The following is a 23465-nucleotide window of genomic DNA, read 5'->3' as shown; positions in this document are numbered from 1 at the left end:
ATGTAGGTACTCTTATGAGTGAAAATGTATGAACAATGCGTTGATTGCTCCGTCATATATCAAGCCTAACAAGGGAAATCTTTATTTTCTCTAACACATTGTTTGTAGACGTGCGAATATCATCTATAACCTTAATACACTCACTGTTCAACCTATTTATTTATTTGTACACAATAAAACAGACACAAAGAACATAAAAAAGAATACAGATAGTACAAGTAAGCTTATCTCTAAACAAACTTCCAGCTGACCTACGTGACGAGAGATATTCAACGTATAATATTATATAGATAGACGTACATACGCGCATAACCTATGTATCCCATACAACACGAAGACGTCCCAATTCTCGTATTTCCGAAGTGATATTTAGAATTCAGTGCGCGTCTTCTCAAAATAAAGAATAAAATCTCCCACTAATGTTTAATTTGATTGTCGGATCTTGTTACTATGTTATGACACGGCGGATTGTTTGATATAATGCTCGTATGGCGATGGATAACTCCACTATGCCAGTCGGGGTCCAATTTTGTAATGTGTTAAATGTGTCATTGGAACTTTACGTCAGTGCGGTGAGTAGCTCAAGTTTATACCTGTATGAAAAAGAAAGTCGAAAAATTACAAACGTGACACTATTTTTTGCGAGTTTTATAGTATGCACAATTAATGCGTTAATTATTTTCGTATTTAAAACAAATATTGGCGAGGCACTCAAAAAGAAAAGGTAAATTGTGCAGCGGAAAAATCTATATTTTCTTTTTAATAATTTACAAAACACTCATTTTTAAAATAAATACCAATTGGCAATATTAAACATACACATAAATGAGCATGCTTGTCAAAGTGTTCAACCAGTAGACTTTCTCGACAACAATTCCATGCATATTTTTCAGAAAAAAGTATTATTGTTACATAGCATGATCAGGAAGTATTTGTTATACGAGAAATGTGCTCTCCCGAGACTCAAAGCGCATTCGCCAAATAAATAACGACTTAATGGATATTATGCTGAAAATTACCAACTGCAGTTTCATACTAAAATGATTAACTGATTAAATTAAAGTCCCTACTCTATAAGAGATTGGTTTTATACTTTGTTTTATAATGTAGGAAGTATGTTGTATATTTACAGCTAATGCACCTACCTATACATATACACACATAAACATTGTGATCCCTAGTTTGGTTAGGACATTACTAGCTGATCACCGGATCGCCCGAAAGTAAGATGATCCGTGCTCCGGAAGGCACGTTATGCCGTTGGTCCCGGTTACTACTTACTGATGTTAGTAAGTAGTCGTTACATGAGCCATGTCAGAGGCTTATAGCGGTTCAATAAAAACCCTGACACCGGGGTTGATGAGGTTGGTATTCCACCTCACAGCCCACACGATAAGAAGAAGAACGTTCCGTATCCGAAGACTTTATTTCGTAAACCGGGCGGGAATAATGCGTATATTATAATAAGGCGTTCGATACAAATGACAATGGGCACTTTTGTATGAAACTTGGTCCAAGAACCTCCACTGATGAGACTTATATGTAATGAAAGCTTATGCTTTCCCTATGATTCTGGCAAAGTTCTATCAGATTCTGTCCCGGGGTTCTTTTTTTACGGCCATGTTTGTCCTGGCTAAAAATGTGATAAAATACAGTGGGAGCTAAAATCGACTCAAGATTTGTTGCTGGATAACTAAGTCTACATAAATAATTATGTATCATATTGTATATCATTTTAAAGAGGATCTTTTCCAGAATCCGAAACATAAAAAAAAATAATAAAAATCTTTTTGTAAGCGAATTATAGTCAATTTATATCTGCAGCGCCATTGTTTCTCGGTAGCTAAGTTCAAGTTTCATGCCTTTTACCCCTTCCAAAAGTATCTTACCGATTTTTTTTATATTGTTTCCGGAATTTGATCTGAGTGATAATAACAAGAAAAATAAATAGACACCTCTCCGATAGAGACCGCCTAAGCTATTGCCTAAATCGTCATCATTAGCAAGTCATTACGGTATTGCATATTATAAGCTTATCAGCAACTTGGAACTTGGTCCAAGAACCTCCACTGGTGAGACTTGCATGTAATGATAGCTTATACTTGTCCTATGATTCTGGCAAAGTTCTATCAAACTCTGTCCTAGGGTTTTTGTACGGCCATATTTGTCCTGAGTGTACAGTAGTGGACTGCAAAATCACCTCAGGATTTGTTGTCGAAAAACTATTTAACTAAGTCTATATACATAATTATATATCATAATGTATATCAATTTTAAAGGGGAAGGTTATCAGAATCAGAATCACAAATAAAAAAAAATGCATTAAGTATGTAAACGACTTTTAGCCAACTCACGTCCGTAGCACCATTTTTCTCAGCAGCTACGTACGAGTTTCGCGCCTTCCAACCTTTCCAAAGAAGCCCAATCATTTTTTCCTTCTTCTGATATTGCATTCTTAACCTGACAAGTGACAACAATAAGAAATAAAATAGATACCATTCCGATAGAGGCCGCGTAAGCTATGGACCTATTGCAAGATAACGTACTCAAAGGCTAGTCATTATAATCCAACAGACGTAACATGATTAGAATGCGGCGGGACGGAAATGTAGTACATCGCCTTATGCGAAAGAGACGAAATATGTGTCTCTTTAACACTAACAGTATACAGCTTAGTACGAGAGAAACAAGAAATAAGTCATTCTAATCAAGATGCAATACAATGACTCTATTGTATACAAAAGAAACACATTTATTAAACAAGTTCAGGCAATAACTGGTGCAAAAGGCGGCTTTATTGCCAAGGTAGCAATTACTACCAGGCAACCTTACGTTTACGATACGTTTGTTGTACCATTCGGCATTGTTTATAAGACAAGATATAAGCCTGGGTTAATAAAACAAGATTGTGGTGAAAGAAAACATACTACATTTGCGTCCTCCCGCATTCTAATCATGTTACGTCTGTTGGATTATAATGACTAGCCTTTGAGTACGTTATCTTGCAATAGGTCCATAGCTTACGCGGCCTCTATCGGAATGGTATCTATTTTATTCCTTGTTGTTGTCACTTGTCAGGTTAAGAATGCAATATCAGAAGAAGGAAAAAATGATTGGGCTTCTTTGGAAAGGTTGGAAGGCGCGAAACTCGTACGTAGCTGCTGAGAAAAATGGTGCTACGGACGTGAGTTGGCTAAAAGTCGTTTACATACTTAATGCATTTTTTTTTATTTGTGATTCTGATTCTGATAACCTTCCCCTTTAAAATTGATATACATTATGATATATAATTATGTATATAGACTTAGTTAAATAGTTTTTCGACAACAAATCCTGAGGTGATTTTGCAGTCCACTACTGTACACTCAGGACAAATATGGCCGTACAAAAACCCTAGGATAGAGTTTGATAGAACTTTGCCAGAATCATAGGACAAGTATAAGCTATCATTACATGCAAGTCTCACCAGTGGAGGTTCTTGGACCAAGTTCCAAGTTGCTGATAAGCTTATAATATGCAATACCGTAATGACTTGCTAATGATGACGATTTAGGCAATAGCTTAGGCGGTCTCTATCGGAGAGGTGTCTATTCATTTTTCTTGTTTTTATCACTCAGATCAAATTCCGGAAGCAATATAAAAAAAATCGGTAAGATACTTTTGGAAGGGGTAAAAGGCATGAAACTTGAACTTAGCTACCGAGAAACAATGGCGCTGCAGATGCAAATTGACTATAATTCGCTTACATAAAGACTTTTTTTTGTTTTTTTTTTATGTTTTGGATTCTGGAAAAGATCCTCTTTAAAATGATATACAATATGATACATAATTATTTATGTAGACTTAGTTATCCAGCAACAAATCTTGAGTCGATTTTAGCTCCCACTGTATTTTATCACATTTTTAGCCAGGACAAACATGGCCGTAAAAAAAGAACCCCGGGACAGAATCTGATAGAACTTTGCCAGATTCATAGAGAAAGCATAAGCTTTCATTAAAATGCTTTTTTAAGTAGTTTTTCAGCCAGTGATAAACGGCTATTTTCTAAAACTATAACTTTTCAATGTCCTCTAATAACCTGACAGTAATTTCGGATGTGTCACTGATCTTCAAGGGTCATTTAACACGAACCAGCGGCGCATATGCCGTTAAAAAAATATAGACAATTACGTATGAAATACATATTCTACTTCGCTATAGTAGCTATTTGCCATTCGTGTTGGCGACTCGTGTTTTTGTACGTGAAAATACAGTGACTTGAGTTTCAAGCGTGAAAAATTGGGTACAAAGAGCACTACGGTGCTTCAGTGCTTGTGTCAGGCTGATGACCAAAACGGTAATAAAAAAATATAAAATTCATGACACGTGTTGCGTTTTACAAAAAGTTCATGTCTTTAACGACTATTTCGTTTCAACACATACAGACTGGCTGAGATAGCAGCTGTTAGATTACACATTATGGACCCTGCCGATGTTCTTCCTAATTGACATTAGGTAAGCTTGGTATATCGAGCTAATCATCAAATCAAATATACTTTATTGCACATAAACAAAACATACAAAGATTTATAAAGTCATTGAGCAACATTACAGTACGAATAGGCAGCTCTGAAGCAATTTATTCCAGGCAACCAGAAATCAGCCATAAAAAAAAAATGCGGGACGGTGCAATAACAACGGGTATAAACTACAGTTAATATTTATACAAATACACTATTCATAATATTACACAATACATTATTAACCTAATAATTTCCTAACCATACGAGTACTATAGAGAAAATAACGAACTATACATAGACCCAACAGATTAAATAGGGAAATATGTAGATTGCATCATAATAGTCAAAACAAAAAGAATAACCACATTGAGATTCATAAGCTCGCAACAGGATTTTGTTTTTTTGGTTTTTCAATTACATTAATATAATTATTTTCAACATTATCGTCGACCAATGAAAGTAGCTTATTGTCTGCCCCGTCTGCTGCCTGTCAGCCCTTTTTAAACTAGCGTAAATCTGTCATGACTACTACTCGTATAGAGTAGAGTAAAAACTGAGTGCTAGTTATAGAGGTAGGCATGAGCCATGGCGTAATGATATATTTTAACTCTTACAAACTCGTAGATAGCCTATATAGTTATCTATGTTTACTTATTTGTTGGAAAGTGCATGATAAGTATTCGGAACTACGCTTATCTGCCACTAGGGCAATCTTATCGTGGACCCAAACAAACCATGTTTGTTTATTTACTGTGTATTTGGGTTGTTTTCCGGCCCCCAGCTAGACATTTGTGATGTTACTAATATTAAATCACTTAATGTTCATGTACTCTAAGTCTGTCACTAGAAAGTACTCTAAATCTGACCCTGAGCACCATATGCCGTTCACTGAATTCCAATCTATTTTATGTGTCTATTGCAGGGGTTAGTTTCGGAAAGTTTTATGATAACGGAGAACCGATCAAAAATAAAAGTATACGAAACCCCGTCTTAAATGATAACAAATTAAAGACACTGTAATTTGAATAAGAACTAAAACTTATATTAGACATATTTTAAAACTGAAACACTATTATTTATTTTAACTTTTATTGCGAAGAATGAAACTGTTTCAATGTTTTATCGAAGAAGTAATTTTGCGGATCCCTTGTGTCTTTTCTATGGTAACCAGTTTAGGAATCGTTGGTCTATTTTATCAAAACTTACTACTAACTACTACTACTTACTACTACTGATGATGACGAACTTTACCTGTAAAACTGCTGTTGGATATGTTATGAATAAAAATAAAATAATAAAATCGGCTCCGCGTTTTGGGTGTGAAAAGGTAACAGACAAAACTACTCTCGAATTTATAAGACTAGCTTTTGCCCGCGACTTCGTCCTCGTGGCGTGTTATAAAAGACAGATCTTTGTGTGTGGGGGGAGTGCATGTCAAATTTCAAGCATCTAACTTCTGCAGTTTAGATTTTTTCATACAACATTTTTCTCCCGCTAACTCCCATTTTTCAAAATACACCCATAACTAAACTTTATATTTACTAAGGTATGCATGCATGCTATATTAAAAACATCTACTCGTATCTGCGGTTTAGATTTTTTTCATACAAATGTTTTTTCCCGCTAACTCCCGTTCCCGTAGGAATTTTGTAATATCCTGTTGCAACTAAGCTTTAAGTTTACTAAGGTACCTGCATGCTAAATTTCAAACGTCTAACTTGAGTGGTTTAGATTTTTCATACAAAAGGATTTTCCCGGTAATTCCCGTTCCCGTGGGAATTTCGGGAATTCCTCTCTTAGTGCACCTCTACGGTACCTAAGCTACGTCCCTTCCAAATTTTAAGTGCCTACGTTTAGCCGTTTAGGTTGTGCGTTGATATGTCAGTCAGTCAGTTTCTCCTTTTATATATTTAGAAGATTAGTTTATGTACGAACATGAACCAAAAGAGAAACGCTGCAAATCCTTCGTAGGAGTCGAGAAAAGTATCCTCAAACATGTGGTATCATGAAACATGTGGGAACAAAAATCGTTGTACCTTTTTAGACATAGGCCAGGGAAGTGGCACGTCTCACTACTTTAGTTTTAACCATGATTTAAGGCCGGTAAACTCGCGGTGAAAGCCATGTTACAATATATTATACTTACGTTACGTGTACTCTTCTATCATTCCATCCGTTTCTGGGGAATTTAATAAAATAATATACTTATGTACAAACGAAGAATCTTGATTCGCCTTCCTTCAAAATTGGTTCTTTCAAAATTTTTATTTAAGGGCTTTTTCATAATTTATTTCAATTCTCTATAATAAAATTAATGTAGTTAATCGAAATAATAAAATTAATATCATTGAACATAATTTGATCTTCTTGTATCGTGTGTTATGAGGTGGATTACCAACTTCATCAACCCTGGTGTCAGGGTTATTATTGAGCCGCCAAAGGCCAAAACGACTACGTACTTACATCAGTGAGTAGTAACCGGGAGCAACGGTTTAAATATTAATTGATTGGGCTGGACACTTAGGTTATTTAATTGGTTTACAAAAATGAAAAAAATAAAATAGATATAGTACCTATCGCCTAAGTACGTAATTTACACGCTTATGTTACCGGTTCGTCCTCGATAACTCTAAACCGACGAATTTCCCTTTCAAATTGCTTCCTGTATCGTGAATTCAGTATTTCTATTATAACAAGCAAATGCCAGTGACCTCGTATGCTTAAACACTTCACTACCGTGTTCAGAAAATAATATGTAAAAAAGTATTTTATCTATGTTTTTATCATTCCTGGGACGACATAGAAATCGAGTTGCGCTGCGGTACTATCCCGTCAAACTATGAAAAAAGTAATCAAACAGTCAGTTATTTTCACGGAGTTAAACTGTCACTTCACTATATAAAGTTCTAAAAAGTTCATAATATCTGTCTTCAGACGTCATGCCAAATGTAGTAGTAGTACGTGGTTCTTCCGTCCCCAAAGGGTGAATCCATGGTATGCTTACTTTACCAGACAACCGTATATGAACCACTTATAAATATACGTAATTTTACGAAAAATACTTACCATTATAAAAAAAACATAGAACACGTTCAGCTGCTTGTCTTCCCGGGCATGTCGTAAAAACCGACAGAGGGATTGCGTCCTCTAACATGATGGACTAATGTTATGGGCGACAGGCTGATCCCTTATCACCATAAGGTTCATCATATCCATCTTAGGACTTCGTATCAACAGTGGCTGCAAGTTGTCTTTGATTACTTGTGGCTCTGCCCACCCCATTTGGGATTACGGGCGTGAGTTTATGTATGTGTATGTGTACTTACCATTCTGAATTTTATGCTGAACCGCACTCGCGGCACGGCTCTCGCTATGTAGACGCGACAATTAACACTGACAGATGTTTATTTGTTGAACTTCGCGATATTTTGTCGCGTTGAATGTGCCCTGTTGCGAGGCGATATAAATAATATAAATTATAATACGTTACCCGTGACTTCGATCACGTAAAACCCTAGTATTAACTAAGTATAGAAGTTTCATACAAGCTTTGCCATCCCATTTTACCCCCTTAGAGGTCGAATTTCACAAAATCCCGCCTTAGTGAGCATCTACGTACTAAAAGACACCCTAAAAATTTGAGACTCCTAGCCCTTGTAGTTTCTGAGATTTCATGATAAGTGTGTCAGTGAGTCTCGCTTTTATATAGATGTATGTGTTGTTGCAGTGCTTGCTAAGGCTTCGTGATCCTGCAGAGCCAGTACAGCCGCGTTGTCAGCATGCCGCAGCTCGGGGCCAACGTGGAGTACCAGGAGTACAAGTGGGCCTACTCGATCATGGACTCCTCCAAGTCAGTACCATTATCATTATTTTGTTGTTTCTAATGCCTCGTCTTTAAAACATTTCAATTTACGCGCGAATTTTATAAGGTTTTTTTTCTTTACACGATTTCCGATAGGCAAAGGGATCACAACCCATACAGCTGCGTCTTTAGAGGCTTTAGTTTTTCAGTCAATGAAAAATCAAAATAATTTTGGTGCTAGAAGCGTAATACAGTCTAAATTACACAATCATAGCCCAGTCATATTAGGTAAAAAAAGGGGTCAACCTCGGAATGAGAGATAATAAGCTATAAATTGGTATGGACCTTTGTTTTGTCGTTTTAAATGTTGTCTCAAAAGTCACAAATGATACCCTGTCCGCGTCTTAAGATATTGAAGGTCAAAGGTCATAAAAATTGGTTTTTTGTGAATATCTCGCTTCCTATTGCTTAAATGATATTTTTACCTATAATAAAAGTTGTAGAATATAAAATTCTCTACAATTTTTGTTTCATGTTTTTTTTGATACGATCAACCGTTTTTGAGGTAGAGCGCGAAGAGTGCGCAGCGCACAGTTATAAATGGTCCAATGCAAGGTCAAGCGTGAGTTACGCTTATCAGTACGTGATATAAAGTCTATTATTTATTAAATTATTATAATTATTAAACAATGGCCATTATTTATATTTTTGTTGATATTTTATTAAAATCAGTAACTTAATTATTTATATTTAACTATTCAACTATAATATATTATTAATTCTGGAATATATATTTTCAGTTAAAAAGGCAATAAGGGGATATATTTTATGTATATCTTTATTTATCATTAAATATGCCATACTATACATTTGTTGAAATGTCAGTTTAAATATCATAAGAATTTTTATTGGTTTTAATTATAATAAAATTGTGAATAGAAGCTAGTTATCTTCATCTTCTTCGTCGTCTTCTTCTTGTTGTCGCTCGAAAACGTTCAATTCATTGTCATCATCCTCATTATCGGTCATATTCATCTCCAAACCCTCCAGAATTTCAGGATCGTATGCGTTTTCTTCATCGGGATTACTTGGATATTGTGCAGCGTTCAGGCAAGCTTGTCCATTGCACTGGCCACAAGCTAAAGAACATAGTAGCCCTGATTTTCGACATCCACAGCGGGAACCACAACCATTTTTGCAAAATTACGAGCAAATCAATATCTTCTCCTATGATGACGGCAGTCTTTTGATGTTCTGATAATGCAATAGCTGTCTCGATGATGAGAAGGTCAATAGAGAAGGTCATAGGGTAGGGACAAGTATATCCAGGTATATAAGCTTTGAAAAATTTACACGTTTTGAAGAAAACGTATGTAATGACGTTTTAACTGAAAATATATATTCCAGAATTAATAATATATTATAGTTGAATAGTTAAATATAAATAATTAAGTTACTGATTTTAATAAAATATCAACAAAAATATAAATAATGGCCATTGTTTAATAATTATAATAATTTAATAAATAATAGACTTTATATCACGTACTGATAAGCGTAACTCACGCTTGACCTTGCATTGGACCATTTATAACTGTGCGCTGCGCACTCTTCGCGCTCTACCTCAAAAACGGTTGATCGTATCAAAAAAAACATGAAACAAAAATTGTAGAGAATTTTATACTCTACAACTTTTATTATAGGTAAAAATATCATTTAAGCAATAGGAAGCGAGATATTCACAAAAAAACAATTTTTATGACCTTTGACCTTCAATATCTTAAGACGCGGACACGGTATCATTTGTGACTTTTGAGATAACATTTAAAACGACAAAACAAAGGTCCATACCAATTTATAGCTTATTATCTCTCATTCCGAGGTGAAACCCCTAAAATGACTGGGCTATCAGGGCTTCTCGTCGTCGTTGTCGTTGAAGACCGTCGAAAAACAAGTGACGATCTCAACGCCTGTTGGTCAGACTGGAAAGATCTCGCGCATAATCGGGAAAGGCGAACCGAGGAGATCAGATAGTTGAGAACCTCCACGGCATCGTGAATCGCATCATATATTTTAGTTCTGAACCAGTCAGAGGCTATTTTAACAAGCCGCCGAAACCTATTTTCAGGTTTTTGTTTGTACCTTAATAGAAAACAGTATCACAATTTATAAAGTAATTGAATTGCAATTAGAAACCAGGTAATTGAATAAATAAAGCTGTAAATTAATTTGGTCCTTCGGGGGTTTTAGGAGTCGCCCTTTTAATCGAAACTCGATCTGCACCGACACTCCTATTTTCACCAAATTTTTCCAGCGTTCGTTTGTTTTCGCCGCCCACGTTATTTTTGATTGGAGTTAAAAGCTATTAGAAAAATTATAACGATTGCGTGTAAACGATATAGATTCTTTCCTAATACAGTAATGAATTATTGAAGGCGTATTTTTGTCCAGCGTATGAATGAGGAAGGAAGAATGAATTACAAAACAAATGGTATAATTTAATTACAGAGTAACAATTGACATAATAAATAACATTCTCATGTTTTGTGTGTTTTTGAGTTATTTTTGTTTATGAGTCGATTTACAGTTATAGATAAGATGACATCCTATGTTTATATTTTATGGAAATTAGTGTCAGTTAGTTGTGCACGATCGTTAGTAGATCGGAAAGATCGACAATGTTCAGGCATATTGTAATACCGCACGGGAAGTCATTGCACGGATGTCCAATGTGGCCATAACTGGCGTTAATTTGTAGTCCTTTCTAGGAGGGTTGTTAATTCTATCTAAACACGCATGTCACTATTCATTAAGCCATGTCAGGGGCCTCAAAGCAGCTGGACAATTGACAACTTGATTAGGTTAATACATAGATTATATAAGCTCACTACGAGCAGAAACCTCAGTTTGTAAATACACATAATAGAATACCTATTCTCGCGGTATGGCGATAAGTTACAATCTAACTCGCACCCGGGATATTGGACTGTGATTAATATAATCTACATTATACTGAACCACTACGCGTGAGATTTTTGAGTTTGACCGTTTTAGGGTTGCCCAACCCTACCGGTAACCGATAAACGCGCACGGTTATGGTTACATACGGTTTAGCCAGTAGAATAGAAAATTAAAATGAGATTTATCCGGTTGTGCATGCATTAAAAAGTGCAGTGGCTGTGCCAGGACTAGTGTGGTGTTTACATAACGAAATGCCCACTGTCCTGCTGGTTCCCGGGGAAGTAGGGATGTATGTGAATGTAAGTAAACCCCGGACACTCATACAAAAATCTCACCATGTGCCGCCTTACCGCGTAAGTGCAATTGAGACAGATATCCGTGCGCTCTCCCCCTTACTCCTTAGCGGCTTATGGATATTTATACTAAAGTAAGACCCAGAGGGGGTGAGGTAAAATGTAGCTCGACGGCCGATACAAACTGGTGCGGGGTGGAGAGTTACCATTCTATACGCAGTATTAATCTAGTCTATACACTATCGCGCTACAGCGTAGGGTAAAAAATATTGAAATGATATGTTTTACATACAATGCAAAGTAAAGCTCGTATTAGTAAAGGTGACACCACACTCGCGATCGATCGCGATGGACGACATCGATCAATGCACCAATGAAATCAGTCAACGTCTGCCACTACCTACCACATTAAATCAATCTGCCTGCTTGACATGCAATCCATTAAAACAATCGATGTGTTTTTTTTTTAAACAGAACGTCAATGGTCTTTACATAAACACTTTTCAGTAGCGTCATCATCATAGAGTACGCGCCACGAAGGAAGTCCCGTGGATTTTCTGGTTTAAGAAAATTTATTCTCATAAGAATTTTACAATTCACTTACATGAGAAACTTAAAAATATTTTAATATAAGTAATATATGTTTGAGACAAGCGTACGAATTACAATATTTCTATTTTCTACTATAAAAAATAAAACGAGGTAGGTAGTTGATTTTAATGGAACTAATTGACAAGTAATAGTAATACGCACATACAGCGACAGCAGCGCCGCGGCTGCGGGACTTTCGTGGCGCGGTCTCAATAGACCGTATTCCACCATATGACCAGACCAAAGATACCTTTATCGCTGATTTTAGTGGACCCTATGAATTCTGAGTCTATAAATAAATTCGTGATCCAAAATCGATCGATTGCGTCCATTGTCGTAAGATATTCACGTTATATCGATTTGTTGTCTTAGCTGCACTAATCTAATCTAAGGGTGGTATTAATAAACTAATCTCAGCTTCGAGTTCCCTCAAGATCATGTCAATGTGACAGTTCTTATGTAAAAACAGGGACTTGAGGATGATCTTGAGGGCAGTCTTAGCTGAGATTCGTTTATTAATACCACCCTGAGACAGGACCTGTCAAATGTTCAGGTTAAACGGACCGCGTAAAAACGGGTAACGATAGCGGAAATGATGACATTAAAAGAAAGAAAAGATAAATAATGTTTTCTTTCTGATATGCGGAGCACGTTGACTTCACTCTTTCTTTTAACTTATTTACGTATACAGTTGCATAGTCAAACAAAATCTCCATACGGCGTAAGACTATGCACGCCACGGTAACATAAGTCTCCATATCACGTTTCTCTCGAGAGTATTGTCCAATATGCTAATTCCCGTCACAATACTTCTCAGTTACATCATATACGTCGTTGTTTCTCATCTTGTGTTATAGATATGTGTATGCATGATTTACTGTTTTATGATGTTCGGCTGAAGGGCTGTGACCCGCCCCGCATAATTTCGAGAGGGCTCTTTATATCAGCATATCCCGTTAATAGAAAAAATGTTTTTATGAAGAAAATGTAAAATATAAGCTCACTCCTTCTTCTATCGTGTGGGCTGTGAGGTGGATTACCAACCCCATCAACCCTGGTGTCAGGGTTACCATTGAGCCACCAAAGGCCCCGTAGTCCCAATAATCAGAGGAACATCGTTCGCAAGATGAACTAAGTACCCACATCTCACTGAGCTTTCTGTTAAACCAGCGTGATAGGTGGTGAGCTGTATCGTCGTCTGTAATGGTCGAGGCAACTGTATCAGCGAATACTGCACTTAAGATAAATTAATAAGTCATTGGTGCAAGTCCGACTCCAGGGTTCAAGTCGAACCGGTATACCACATGACCACAGTGAAAGAGGACTTGGCTTACTATCTCAACCCCTATTATGAGGTACTTACGCCTAAGTACCTACCTACAGAAATTCTTAATATTTTTCGCTCTTAGGTCAAAACCTCGGTACGCCTATGCTTGCGATATAATGGACTATAATCATCTACACTGTCGACACTTCGCTTTCCGTCGTTTTACGAAATTTGTCAATTGACAGAATTCGTCGCATTGTACTACGTAATAGTCAGTTAATAAGCACGCTATGTTTTGTCGTGCGTGCCCTTTATTAACCTTCCGTGAGTGGCTTTTACAGCCCCATAATAAACAACATTCCTGACTATATTTGCCGCGGTCCTATTCTTCTTCTTATCGTGTGGGTTGTAAGGTGAATTACCAACCTCATCAACCCTGGTGTCAGGGTTATTACTGGTACATGTAACGACTCCTTACTTACATCAGTAAGTAGTAACCGAGACCTTCCGAAGCACGGATTATCTTACTTACGGACAATCAGGTGATCAGCCTGTAATGTCCTAATCAAACTAGGGATCACAAAGTGATTTTTGTGATATGTCCCCACCGGGATTCGAACCCGGGGCCTCCGGATCGTGAGCCCAACGCTCAACCACTGGACCACTAATTACTCTAAATTCATACAAGTTCCATACAAAAATTTCCTTTTTGTCGTTTTTGTATCTCGTTTCACTGGGTGTCAAGTAGCCTATTACAATACAACTCATGCACGCTCACCGTTTAATAGTTTACATTAAGTTAGTTTATAAGTTCTCATGAAGTGAAATGTAAATTTCTTTTGAGAATAAAGATTTCTTTAACCTGAAGATACACAAAACTGCAACTACACTACAACTATCAAGGTACACAGAAGAAGACTAATTCCCTGCCATCCACAAAGACGGAGTTATGTCCTGGTGTTGTGTGAAATCCACCTTGATGAGGCTGACACACATACGGAAGAGATAATGATGTGTCTGTCGCCAGAGTGTCCCTCCGGGCGCACAGACGAGCGGTTTGTGGGCCATACGTAATGATACGGTTGCATACAAACACACATACAACAAGAATGCAGTGTTTTTGAGTATATCATTCTTTTCACTTTAGTCGTAGAACGGAAGATAAACTCACGTCGCCATTACTTAGACATTGTATCAGACCTTATCCTTCAATCGGAAGAGAGGTAGACGATTTCAAACATAAGATCTTTGGACATGTAGCCACACGGGTTATCAATATTTTTATCGCGGATTGGGAAGCATACAAAGTTGAGCCAACATAGAAATGTTTCCTAAATTCCCGCGTTCGGGAATCAGAAGTTATCTCGAACCACACTAAGTATATAGATAAACTTCAGTCGCGTCACGATACTTGCAAACCCTGGTTTCCTGGTGATAAGACATGATATTATCATAACATAAGCGACTACATCCCAATTGGGGTAGTCAGAGGTATGTCCATCGCGAGATGAACTAAGTACCCACACCTCATGGAGTTTTCTGTTAGCTCAACGTAATAAGTGGTGGCAAGACTGTCATGTCTTCTATCATAATAAGACATCATCATCACTGCAAGACATGATACGGTTGTACTTTAATAAATAAATAAATGAACTTACCATGTTGCTCATATTGATAATGGAAAACACAGCGTGTTTGCAAAGCGGTGTACCTAAGTGTATTGCTCGAGGCACCAAGAAGGCCATATTTAGCGTCCCAATTACTTTATTTTTAGTGCCAATTGCTATTTCTGAAAATCGTTTCGCGCCAGTTTACTACCTAATTTACCCGGAGCGATTCTTGTTGCTACTAAACTTGTTCGTTTATTATTGAAAGCAGGAGTAGTTACTAGGGCACTCACAGAACTCAATATTACCTACGAGACTGTAAGAGGTGGTAGGACTATAAAGACAACTGTCATCGACACTATTGAAGTCCTTAAGATAATGTATGATGAAAAGATATCAGGTTATCAGACTGATCCAAACACACACGTTGAAGAAGTTTTGAGACAGTCCAATTGTAACCCTAACACCAGGGTTGTTCTTCCTCTTCTGTCGTGTGGGTTGTGTGGTGGATTTCCAACCCCATCAACCCTGGTGTGAGGGTTACTATTGAGCCGCCGAAGGCCCCTGACATGGCTCATGTAACGACTACTATCTTACCTACATCAGTAAGTAGTAACCGGGACCAACGGCTTAACATGCCTTCCGAAGCACGGATCATCTTACTTTCGGACAAACTAGACTAGGGATCACAAAATGATTTTTGTGATGTCCCCACTGGGATTCGAACCCGGGACCTCCGGATCGTGAGCTCACTGCTCAAACCACTACACCAGGGTTGTTAGATTGGTCACTGATATCCCACAATCCCCACAAGAGAGAAGTTTGTAGTGATAAGGCGTTTCCTAGCAATGATTTGTCTGATATGACGGACTGAATGTCTTATTCTAAGCATCATTAGGTAAATGCCGATGTAACATACCTTGACAAAAACTTGAGGCTGTGCCCGCTTGTCGCCTACTAGGCAGCCAAAGTGCAAGGCAAAAGTATGTGGTTACTTATTTTCGCAATAGATGGCTGTCTGCCTCAGACAAATTATAGACGGGAGTTGTAAAGCGCACGCGTTCCTCTGCCGAAGCACATGAACGGTCGGTTCGTGTTTTGTTCCGGTATGCGTTTAAAAAGACGTAATTTTGCATATATGATGACGAGCAGATGTGTATTGTACGTATACAGGGTGTTAGTGACATCGCAACGAACACTTTGAGGGATGATTCAGGCCATGATTCTAAGTTGATATCAAGTGGAATTTTCCGTCGCAAAAGTGTGGAATTGGAAAAAAAAATACTAAACTTTTTATGAATTTTCCGACAGAAAAATCCGCTTGATATTAACTCAGAATCATCGTCTGAATTCAATACGACGTAACTAACACCTCACTTTCTCCAAAATGTGGCAGACAAAATGTAGTGTAAACCGAGCCCAAAGGCAACTCTCCGTTTATAATTTATCTGAGATGTTTGCATATTTTTTTATCTATTAAACTGACTATTAATTATGTATAATCTTTAAGTATGTCATAAAGATTAAAAAGATACCCATACTAACGAAGCTGCCCGCCTCCCGCCCGTATGCACTTGCGCACGCGAGCCCGTATTGTCCGTTGCTTCTAATTGCAGCAGACCATTAACTTTCATTAAGCCCGAACGTCGTCTTGTATACAACTGAACAACTCTAGTTGATAGTGAATACCATCACGCGCTATGTAGAGGTATAACAGCGTAGATATATCGGTAATTTAAAAGTTAGTCTCGTAAAATATCGTGAGGAAACCCACATTCCCGAGAAATGCATTTTCGGAGGTATCTGACCTAACCTGTATTGGGCTGGTTTTCCCTTTGGTTGGAAGGTCAGACAGGCAGTCGCTTCTGTAAAAAACTGGAGCTGTCAAATCTGCAGGTTAGGTAAGCGAGTTCTGTGAAAAACGGAATAATGCTAGGGAGATAATGATGAACAGAAACAGAAAGTAACGACAACTACTAATAGAAATCTTAGTGAGGTGTGGGTACTTAGTGCATCTTGCGATGGAAGTACTTCTTACTACCCCAATTGGGATATAGTCATGGCCATATGTTATGTCTCTCTCTAGCGAAGGTAAAGCTGTTAGGCAGAAGTACGAGGTCGTGTTCGTAATACTCATTAAAACCCATCATACACATATACATATGTATACATACATTATACTCATTATAATTTATTCGAAGACTCATTATTTCACACAAAACAAAAAGTACTTCATCCACAATAGGATAATTAAAAGAACAATTGATTTATCTAACTGTGACACTTTATTGGTCTATATTTCTTTCATCTTTATGTTATCGTTACCAGTTTATCGCCATGGTCACATAAGACAATGCTGCCTTAGTTAATTTCTTAGACAACGATAAGTGCACGGAATATCGCATCTACAGCGTGGCATTTTGATGGTCGATCTACTTACAAATATGTATAATAAATAATAATAATGTAAAAGATAAATTTGTATTAGATAGGTAGGTAAGGTGATTTTACGCTAGGTCGGGTGCATATACAGGTAAGGTAAGATCTAGGTAAGGTAATGTTGGTAAGGCATCTGTAATAATATGCTATGGTATACCAGGGTGAGTTTCTGAATTTGCACTTATGTTTGTATACGCAAATGTCAAATAGCGATATTGCTTTTTTGATGAATTGCTTCGACATGGTCTTTTTAAACCCCGCCACCGTGATAGCTACACTTAGGTATCATTTTCGTTCTAAATAGAATCTGTAGGAAATTATATGACGCGTATAATTGTCGTTTGCCGCAAGTTTCGTGGTCCGAATTTCTTGTGACACTCCAATAGAGCTGCATAGTTAGTATTAGACCGTGGAACAATTGACATTGTTATAGACAAACTGTGATTCCAGTGAAAACATACTGTGTAAATCTATAGTATTGACTTCCTATAGATAACTGTAAAAAGAACAATAGTAAATTGGTAGTCGCCTGTGAAATTTTGCCGTTACTTACTTACTAATTGCGGTTGTCCCTTCTAGGGTTGATATAGGTAATGGGATGCATACTTTACATGTAACTTTTTTACCTTGTAGCATATAATAAAGAAGACTGCGTATAGAACGGTAACTGTCCGCCCTCTGGGTTAGGACCCAAGACCAAAGTGGATAACCTTAGTCTTAAATGACCGTAAGCAGTGTACGTCGAATTGTCGTTGTAACTTACAATTGTAAGTTTTGTGAAATAGGCCCCAGGTCGCCGGACGTCGATGGTTTTTCAATTTTCCACCTAATTAAAGGAAAAAACATTTTAAGTCCAACAGGTGTCGTGGACCATTCATAAACATGTACTTTCATTTGTTCTCTGAAAATTATTTAGTTTTTTCGTAATGACAGCCCGCCAAAAGCATCAACTTTTTTCTGGCCAGTGTTTGTTGGCATAAATAACCCACAAATCGATTACTTACTCGAGTAAAAATAAAATCGATATGATGCATTTTAATATTATTATGAATTTGATTATTTAAATTCGAGAACTGATTACAGTTCGAGACAACAGGTAGAGTCTATCAATAATCACGGCCGTCTGCCGATTCAGTCGTAAACAGTGCTTGACGGCCCAATAAAATTTAATGACCCCACGCTTGACACTGCCAGTGCAAAACGTCAATCTTTTTGACCTACTGGGAGCGACTTGCTCGATGCGTGACTTTGTTTAAATCTAGACTAAACCTGTTACGCACATACAGTCAGTTGGCCTCCGTGGTCCAATGGTTAAGCGTTCTGCTCACGATCCGGAGGTCCCAGGTTCGAATACCGGTGGGGACGTATCGCTTTGTGATCCCTAGTCTGGTTGTCCAGAAGTAAGATGATCTGTGCTTCGGAAGGCACGTTACTACTTACTGATTTAAGTACGTAGTCGTTACTTGAGTTACGTCAGGGGCCTTTGGCGGCTCAATAATAACCCTGACACCAGGGTTGATGAGATTGGTCATCCACCTCACAAGCCACACGATAGAAGAAGAAGACAATTTATAGGCGATAAACTGTCACTTCAATATAAAATTCATATCTGTCTTTAAAATACATACATAAACTCACGCCTGTTTCCTATCACGGTAAGCAGAGACTACGGAAATTCCATTTACTTAGATCCTGACACGATTCTCTTGCTTTCCCTACATTCATCTATCGTCCAGCTCAAAACAGGTTAGGTCACGTACCTCCGAAACGCGAATTTGTCGGTCATGTGGGTTTCCTTACGAAGTTTTCCTTCACCGCTCACGTGATAATCATTTAATGAACCAAACATAAATTCGAAAATCATTGGTTTAAGCCTGTGTGGGTTTCGAACCTGCGATCTCAAAGTGAGAGGCAAGCGTTCGTCCAACTGGGCTACCACGACCCCTTAGTCAGTCTAGGCCTCTCTTGAGTAGAAATCAGGAGTAGAGTGGCATATACCTACAATGGTGCTAATTCCTGCAGACGCCATCTAATTTTATTTTAAGGTATACCTGTCATTTTCTTATCCGTTGAAAAAGAAAGGGACGGGTAATCGACAAGCATAAAATTTAATGGAACACACGTCAATTTTAAGCACAAATCTAAACCAACCGTCTAAAAATTTTACATCCGTCAATAACCCGACACAGTTAAGTAGACAGCACGTCAAACGGATTGCATACCAGCGACGTACCTTTTGATTCGCCCGGGTTATTCACTCATTCTTCCTAAAATTAAGAGCTGTGAATCATCCGTCCCTTTCCTTTTCGACGGATATGTAAATGACGGATATAACTTAAAATAAAATTAGGCGGTGTCTGCAGGAATCGGGGCCATTTTCTTATCCGTTGAAAAAGAAAGGGACGGGTAATCGTCAGGCATAAAATTTATGGAATACACGTTAATTTTAAGCAGAAATCTAAAACAACCGTCTAAAAATTTTACTTCGGCCAATAACCCGACAGAGTTAAGTAGACAGCACGTCAAACGGATTACATACCAGCGAGATGCCTATTTTATTCGCCCGGGTTATTCATCGTTTTAAAATTAACTTGTTGACAATCATCTGTCTATTTCCTTTTCGACGGATAAGAAAATGACGGATATAACTTAAAATAAAATTAGGTGATGTCTGCAGGAATCGGGGCCATTATTAGTTGTATAATGGAAAAATACTAATGACCAAAATCATTAACAGCTAAATCATAATATTAATAAATAAATTAAATGATTATGACACGTTAAGGTCACCTTCTTGGCATGTGATGATGTTACGATGTACCTATAGAGGTCGAAGTGAAATCAAATAATTAGACAGCTCGCAATGTTTGTTTAGATTTTCATATTATTTACAAACAAGGTGTATTATTTTGGTGCGTTGAATTCGAAACAATTGACTTTTTTGTTTACGCATATGCAGTCACTATCCCTAAAAGGTTAGACAGATGAACAAATCGTCACAGCAACCTTTGGCTGCTTTTGGTATAACTTGTGCATAGGTTGCGCTTGCGACATAATATTGTATGAGGTCATGTACCATGGTATATCTGTGAGAATGTACCATGCTGCTTGCTTATTATCGAACTGTGTGTAGAGAGAGAGAGAGAGAGATGTATTCGCAAGCTTACCAAATTGTCGCCTTAGGGCAGATATAAGTGCAGCTTTTACGTTTCAAACAAACTGTATTTAATATAATCTTTGCCATTATATTAATTAACTATGTTACGTAATACACTTATGTCTTATGGCGCAGTGCCTTATCAACAGTATTGTGTAATTGTTATAATAATATTATTATTACCTACACTAATGAATTTAGAAATTGGTTTAATGGTGCTTGGAAAGCGAAAATTTAATTTCCAAAACATAAATGTTATAATATGCCTTGTGTACAGAATAAGTTAAGTTAATGTGGACTCTATTACCAAGAGGCCGCTTCTAAGACAAACCTAAGGGTCTGTAAGGTAATATTGCACAATTTAAATAAACAAAAAACATTCGAATGCATTATTTCGGTCAAAAATAATTCGAATATCGAATAATTGTATGAACAGTATGAATAATTAATTTTCATTCAAGTGATCTTTCGAATACCGTACATGAAATAATTCGGATAATTCGATTTTTAAATTTTGGAGCAATAGTCTACCACATCCATTTAGGGACGTCACGGTGGTGAAGTCTAGAAACTTCTACCAAACGTCCGTGTGTTATATAATATTTATGTCACTTTTGATCTACTTATAATTTTCACATAAATATTTACCAGCAATAATCGCAGGAAGTTAATCAAATTATAACGTACAACCAGCATTTTGTCGTGAGTTTACATAGCACTTCCTTATTCGCTGGCAAGGAAGAGTGCCATTATAGCACAAATACATTATCAGGTTGAATGACATTTTACAATTTTATTATTGTTTCAAGAGTACAAAACGAGTTCTGGTTGTTTCTTGGAATTCCTAAAAAAAAAAAACAAAAAAAGAACTGACGCCCATTGTCCATACTCGTACTGACTGAGAAACTTCGTGTCGTCAAAAAACAAAATCTTTAGGAACTTTATATTCTTTATAATAGAATACTAAATAAGTTTTATATATAAATCTTAAGAATGGTGCTCATAGTCTGAATTGGAAAATGGAAAACCAATCCAATTACAAAATAGATCACTAACGAAAACACATTTTCTCGGGCATTTGAATAGAATAGTATAACTTTATTTGGGGGTATGTTTGCATGCATACTATTGCATGAATAGGAAGTAGGTACTATACATACTCAAACAAAAAAGATTTCTTATGTTTATTTTACCGTTCCTATATCGTCTTACTAAAGACTTTTATAAATCCAAACGCGTCTGGAAATCTGGGCCGGAGAAGGATATCTAGATTACCTTTTAAACCTCTGCTTGTATATAACACACTACATCTCAATAAAATTTTAGCCGTGTACTATACTGTTTGTTGTTGTAACTATTCAGTAAATATTTGCCGTGTATCTCATAACAAATAAACATTTCAACTATCAATACAAAATAAAGGTTAACAGTTATTCATTGGGCCAGATGTAGCCAGTTGTACCCGTTAAATTGAGAACTTCATACGCTAGGCTCGGGTTACATACTTTATAGTTTCGTTTCACGGCTAATGTGGTTAAACGGTGAAGAGAAACGCAACGTTTGTTGCGATTAATAACGGATCCAGTTACATAATAGCTGATTTCTGAGGCCGTTGGGGAGAAACGATGTACGTAATCTATTGAAATCTCAAATTCGTGTCGCTTTACCGCTGATATCGATTGGCCGGCTGACCAGTTTCGGCTGAACGTTTCGAAATAAATCGACTGTTTTCGTAAAACCTCGATCGCGATGGAAAGTATGAAGTAACGTATTATAACCATAGTTTGAAAGTTCGTGCGTGTTACGAGTGTGAGGTAAATAATGAATATGCACAGGTGCACTCTTAATTTCGCGCGTGTGCAAATCAACCGCAGATGTTGACGTTGCCTGAATAAAACTATGTTCTTAACCAATGTATATTCGACTTAGAAATGCGTTGCCACTCTCACTTTTCTTTTGTAAGCAGTTTTTCATTCGTTTTTCACGTTTGCGAGCAAAATTAACGGATCGGGCACAAACGTCATAAAGGTGGTCTAAAAAACTTTGTCTCAAACTAAGTAGCTTGAATGTATTACAAAGATTTTTGCGTAGTTAATTTCCAATACATTATTATTTCACTTTGAAAATTTCTTAAATAAAGGGAAACCTAATTGAATCGAATAATCCTGACTGACGGGTCTTGAACCCGTCCAGTTCATCTTAAATAGGTTTGAACGTATTGCGATTTTATGTTTGTGACTGCCACGACCCGTTGCTCATCAGTATACTATAACTATTGACATAACATACCAAAATCTAGTGTGACACTATGCGTCTTGATCATTGTCTCCAAGAACAAAGCCGTGGGACTCGAATGGATGATAGTGACATCATGGCAGAGGCTACCTTTTCTTTTTGCTTTCCAATGCGAGATTTAGTTTATCCTAGAGTTCCATCGGCGTACGGCCTTTTAATTCATTTTTTTATTTGAAAATTATAAGTAGTGAGTTTTTCATTTATGTCCTTATTATATTGGATTTATTTACATAATCTTTACTAAAACCTGGTGGCAACAAGAGCTTATACGTCAATCCTTATCAGATCAATAGTATCGATGGAAGAAGACTATGTTTGGTATATCACTTGGTATGTTCAAACTAATCTTATTTATTTATTACAAATACATTTACCGCTATATTACAAAAGGATGACTAAATATAATACCAGGTTTAAAATAATATACTTCGTTTGCGTCGTCGCTGATGCTATTATATTTATTAAGGCGAGGTGTTCTAGTAAGTCCGCGCTTTTGAGTTTTTCAAAACCATCCCAGACATATAATTATAGTGTTTTAGAATCTAAAAACA

General features: G+C 37.1%; 2 protein-coding genes across 5 annotated transcripts in view; both read left to right on the top strand.

Annotated features, from left to right (window-relative positions):
• The window catches only part of LOC126376157 (zinc finger protein OZF-like), a 164518-nt gene that overhangs the window by 94477 nt on the left and 46576 nt on the right, over nucleotides 1–23465 (top strand). The gene's annotated exons all lie outside the window — the stretch shown is intronic.
• Nucleotides 1–23465, top strand: part of LOC126376155 (signal peptide peptidase-like 3) — a 39476-nt gene that overhangs the window by 3503 nt on the left and 12508 nt on the right. For 3 of the 4 annotated variants that reach the window (XM_050023354.1, XM_050023351.1, XM_050023353.1), the window contains exon 2: nucleotides 8230–8352. In XM_050023354.1, the coding sequence (XP_049879311.1) occupies nucleotides 8282–8352 (71 nt within the window). In that variant the 5' untranslated portion in view covers nucleotides 8230–8281. Of the gene's footprint in view, nucleotides 1–4424; nucleotides 4495–8229; nucleotides 8353–23465 lie in introns of those variants that run through there. The other variant, XM_050023352.1, reaches the window with a different exon arrangement.

The sequence above is a fragment of the Pectinophora gossypiella genome, chromosome 20 (assembly GCF_024362695.1).
Source record: "Pectinophora gossypiella chromosome 20, ilPecGoss1.1, whole genome shotgun sequence".
In the NCBI taxonomy this organism is placed as follows: domain Eukaryota; kingdom Metazoa; phylum Arthropoda; class Insecta; order Lepidoptera; family Gelechiidae; genus Pectinophora; species Pectinophora gossypiella.
The sequence above is the reverse complement of the archived record's forward strand: the minus strand, read 5'-3'. Positions and strand labels throughout refer to the sequence as shown.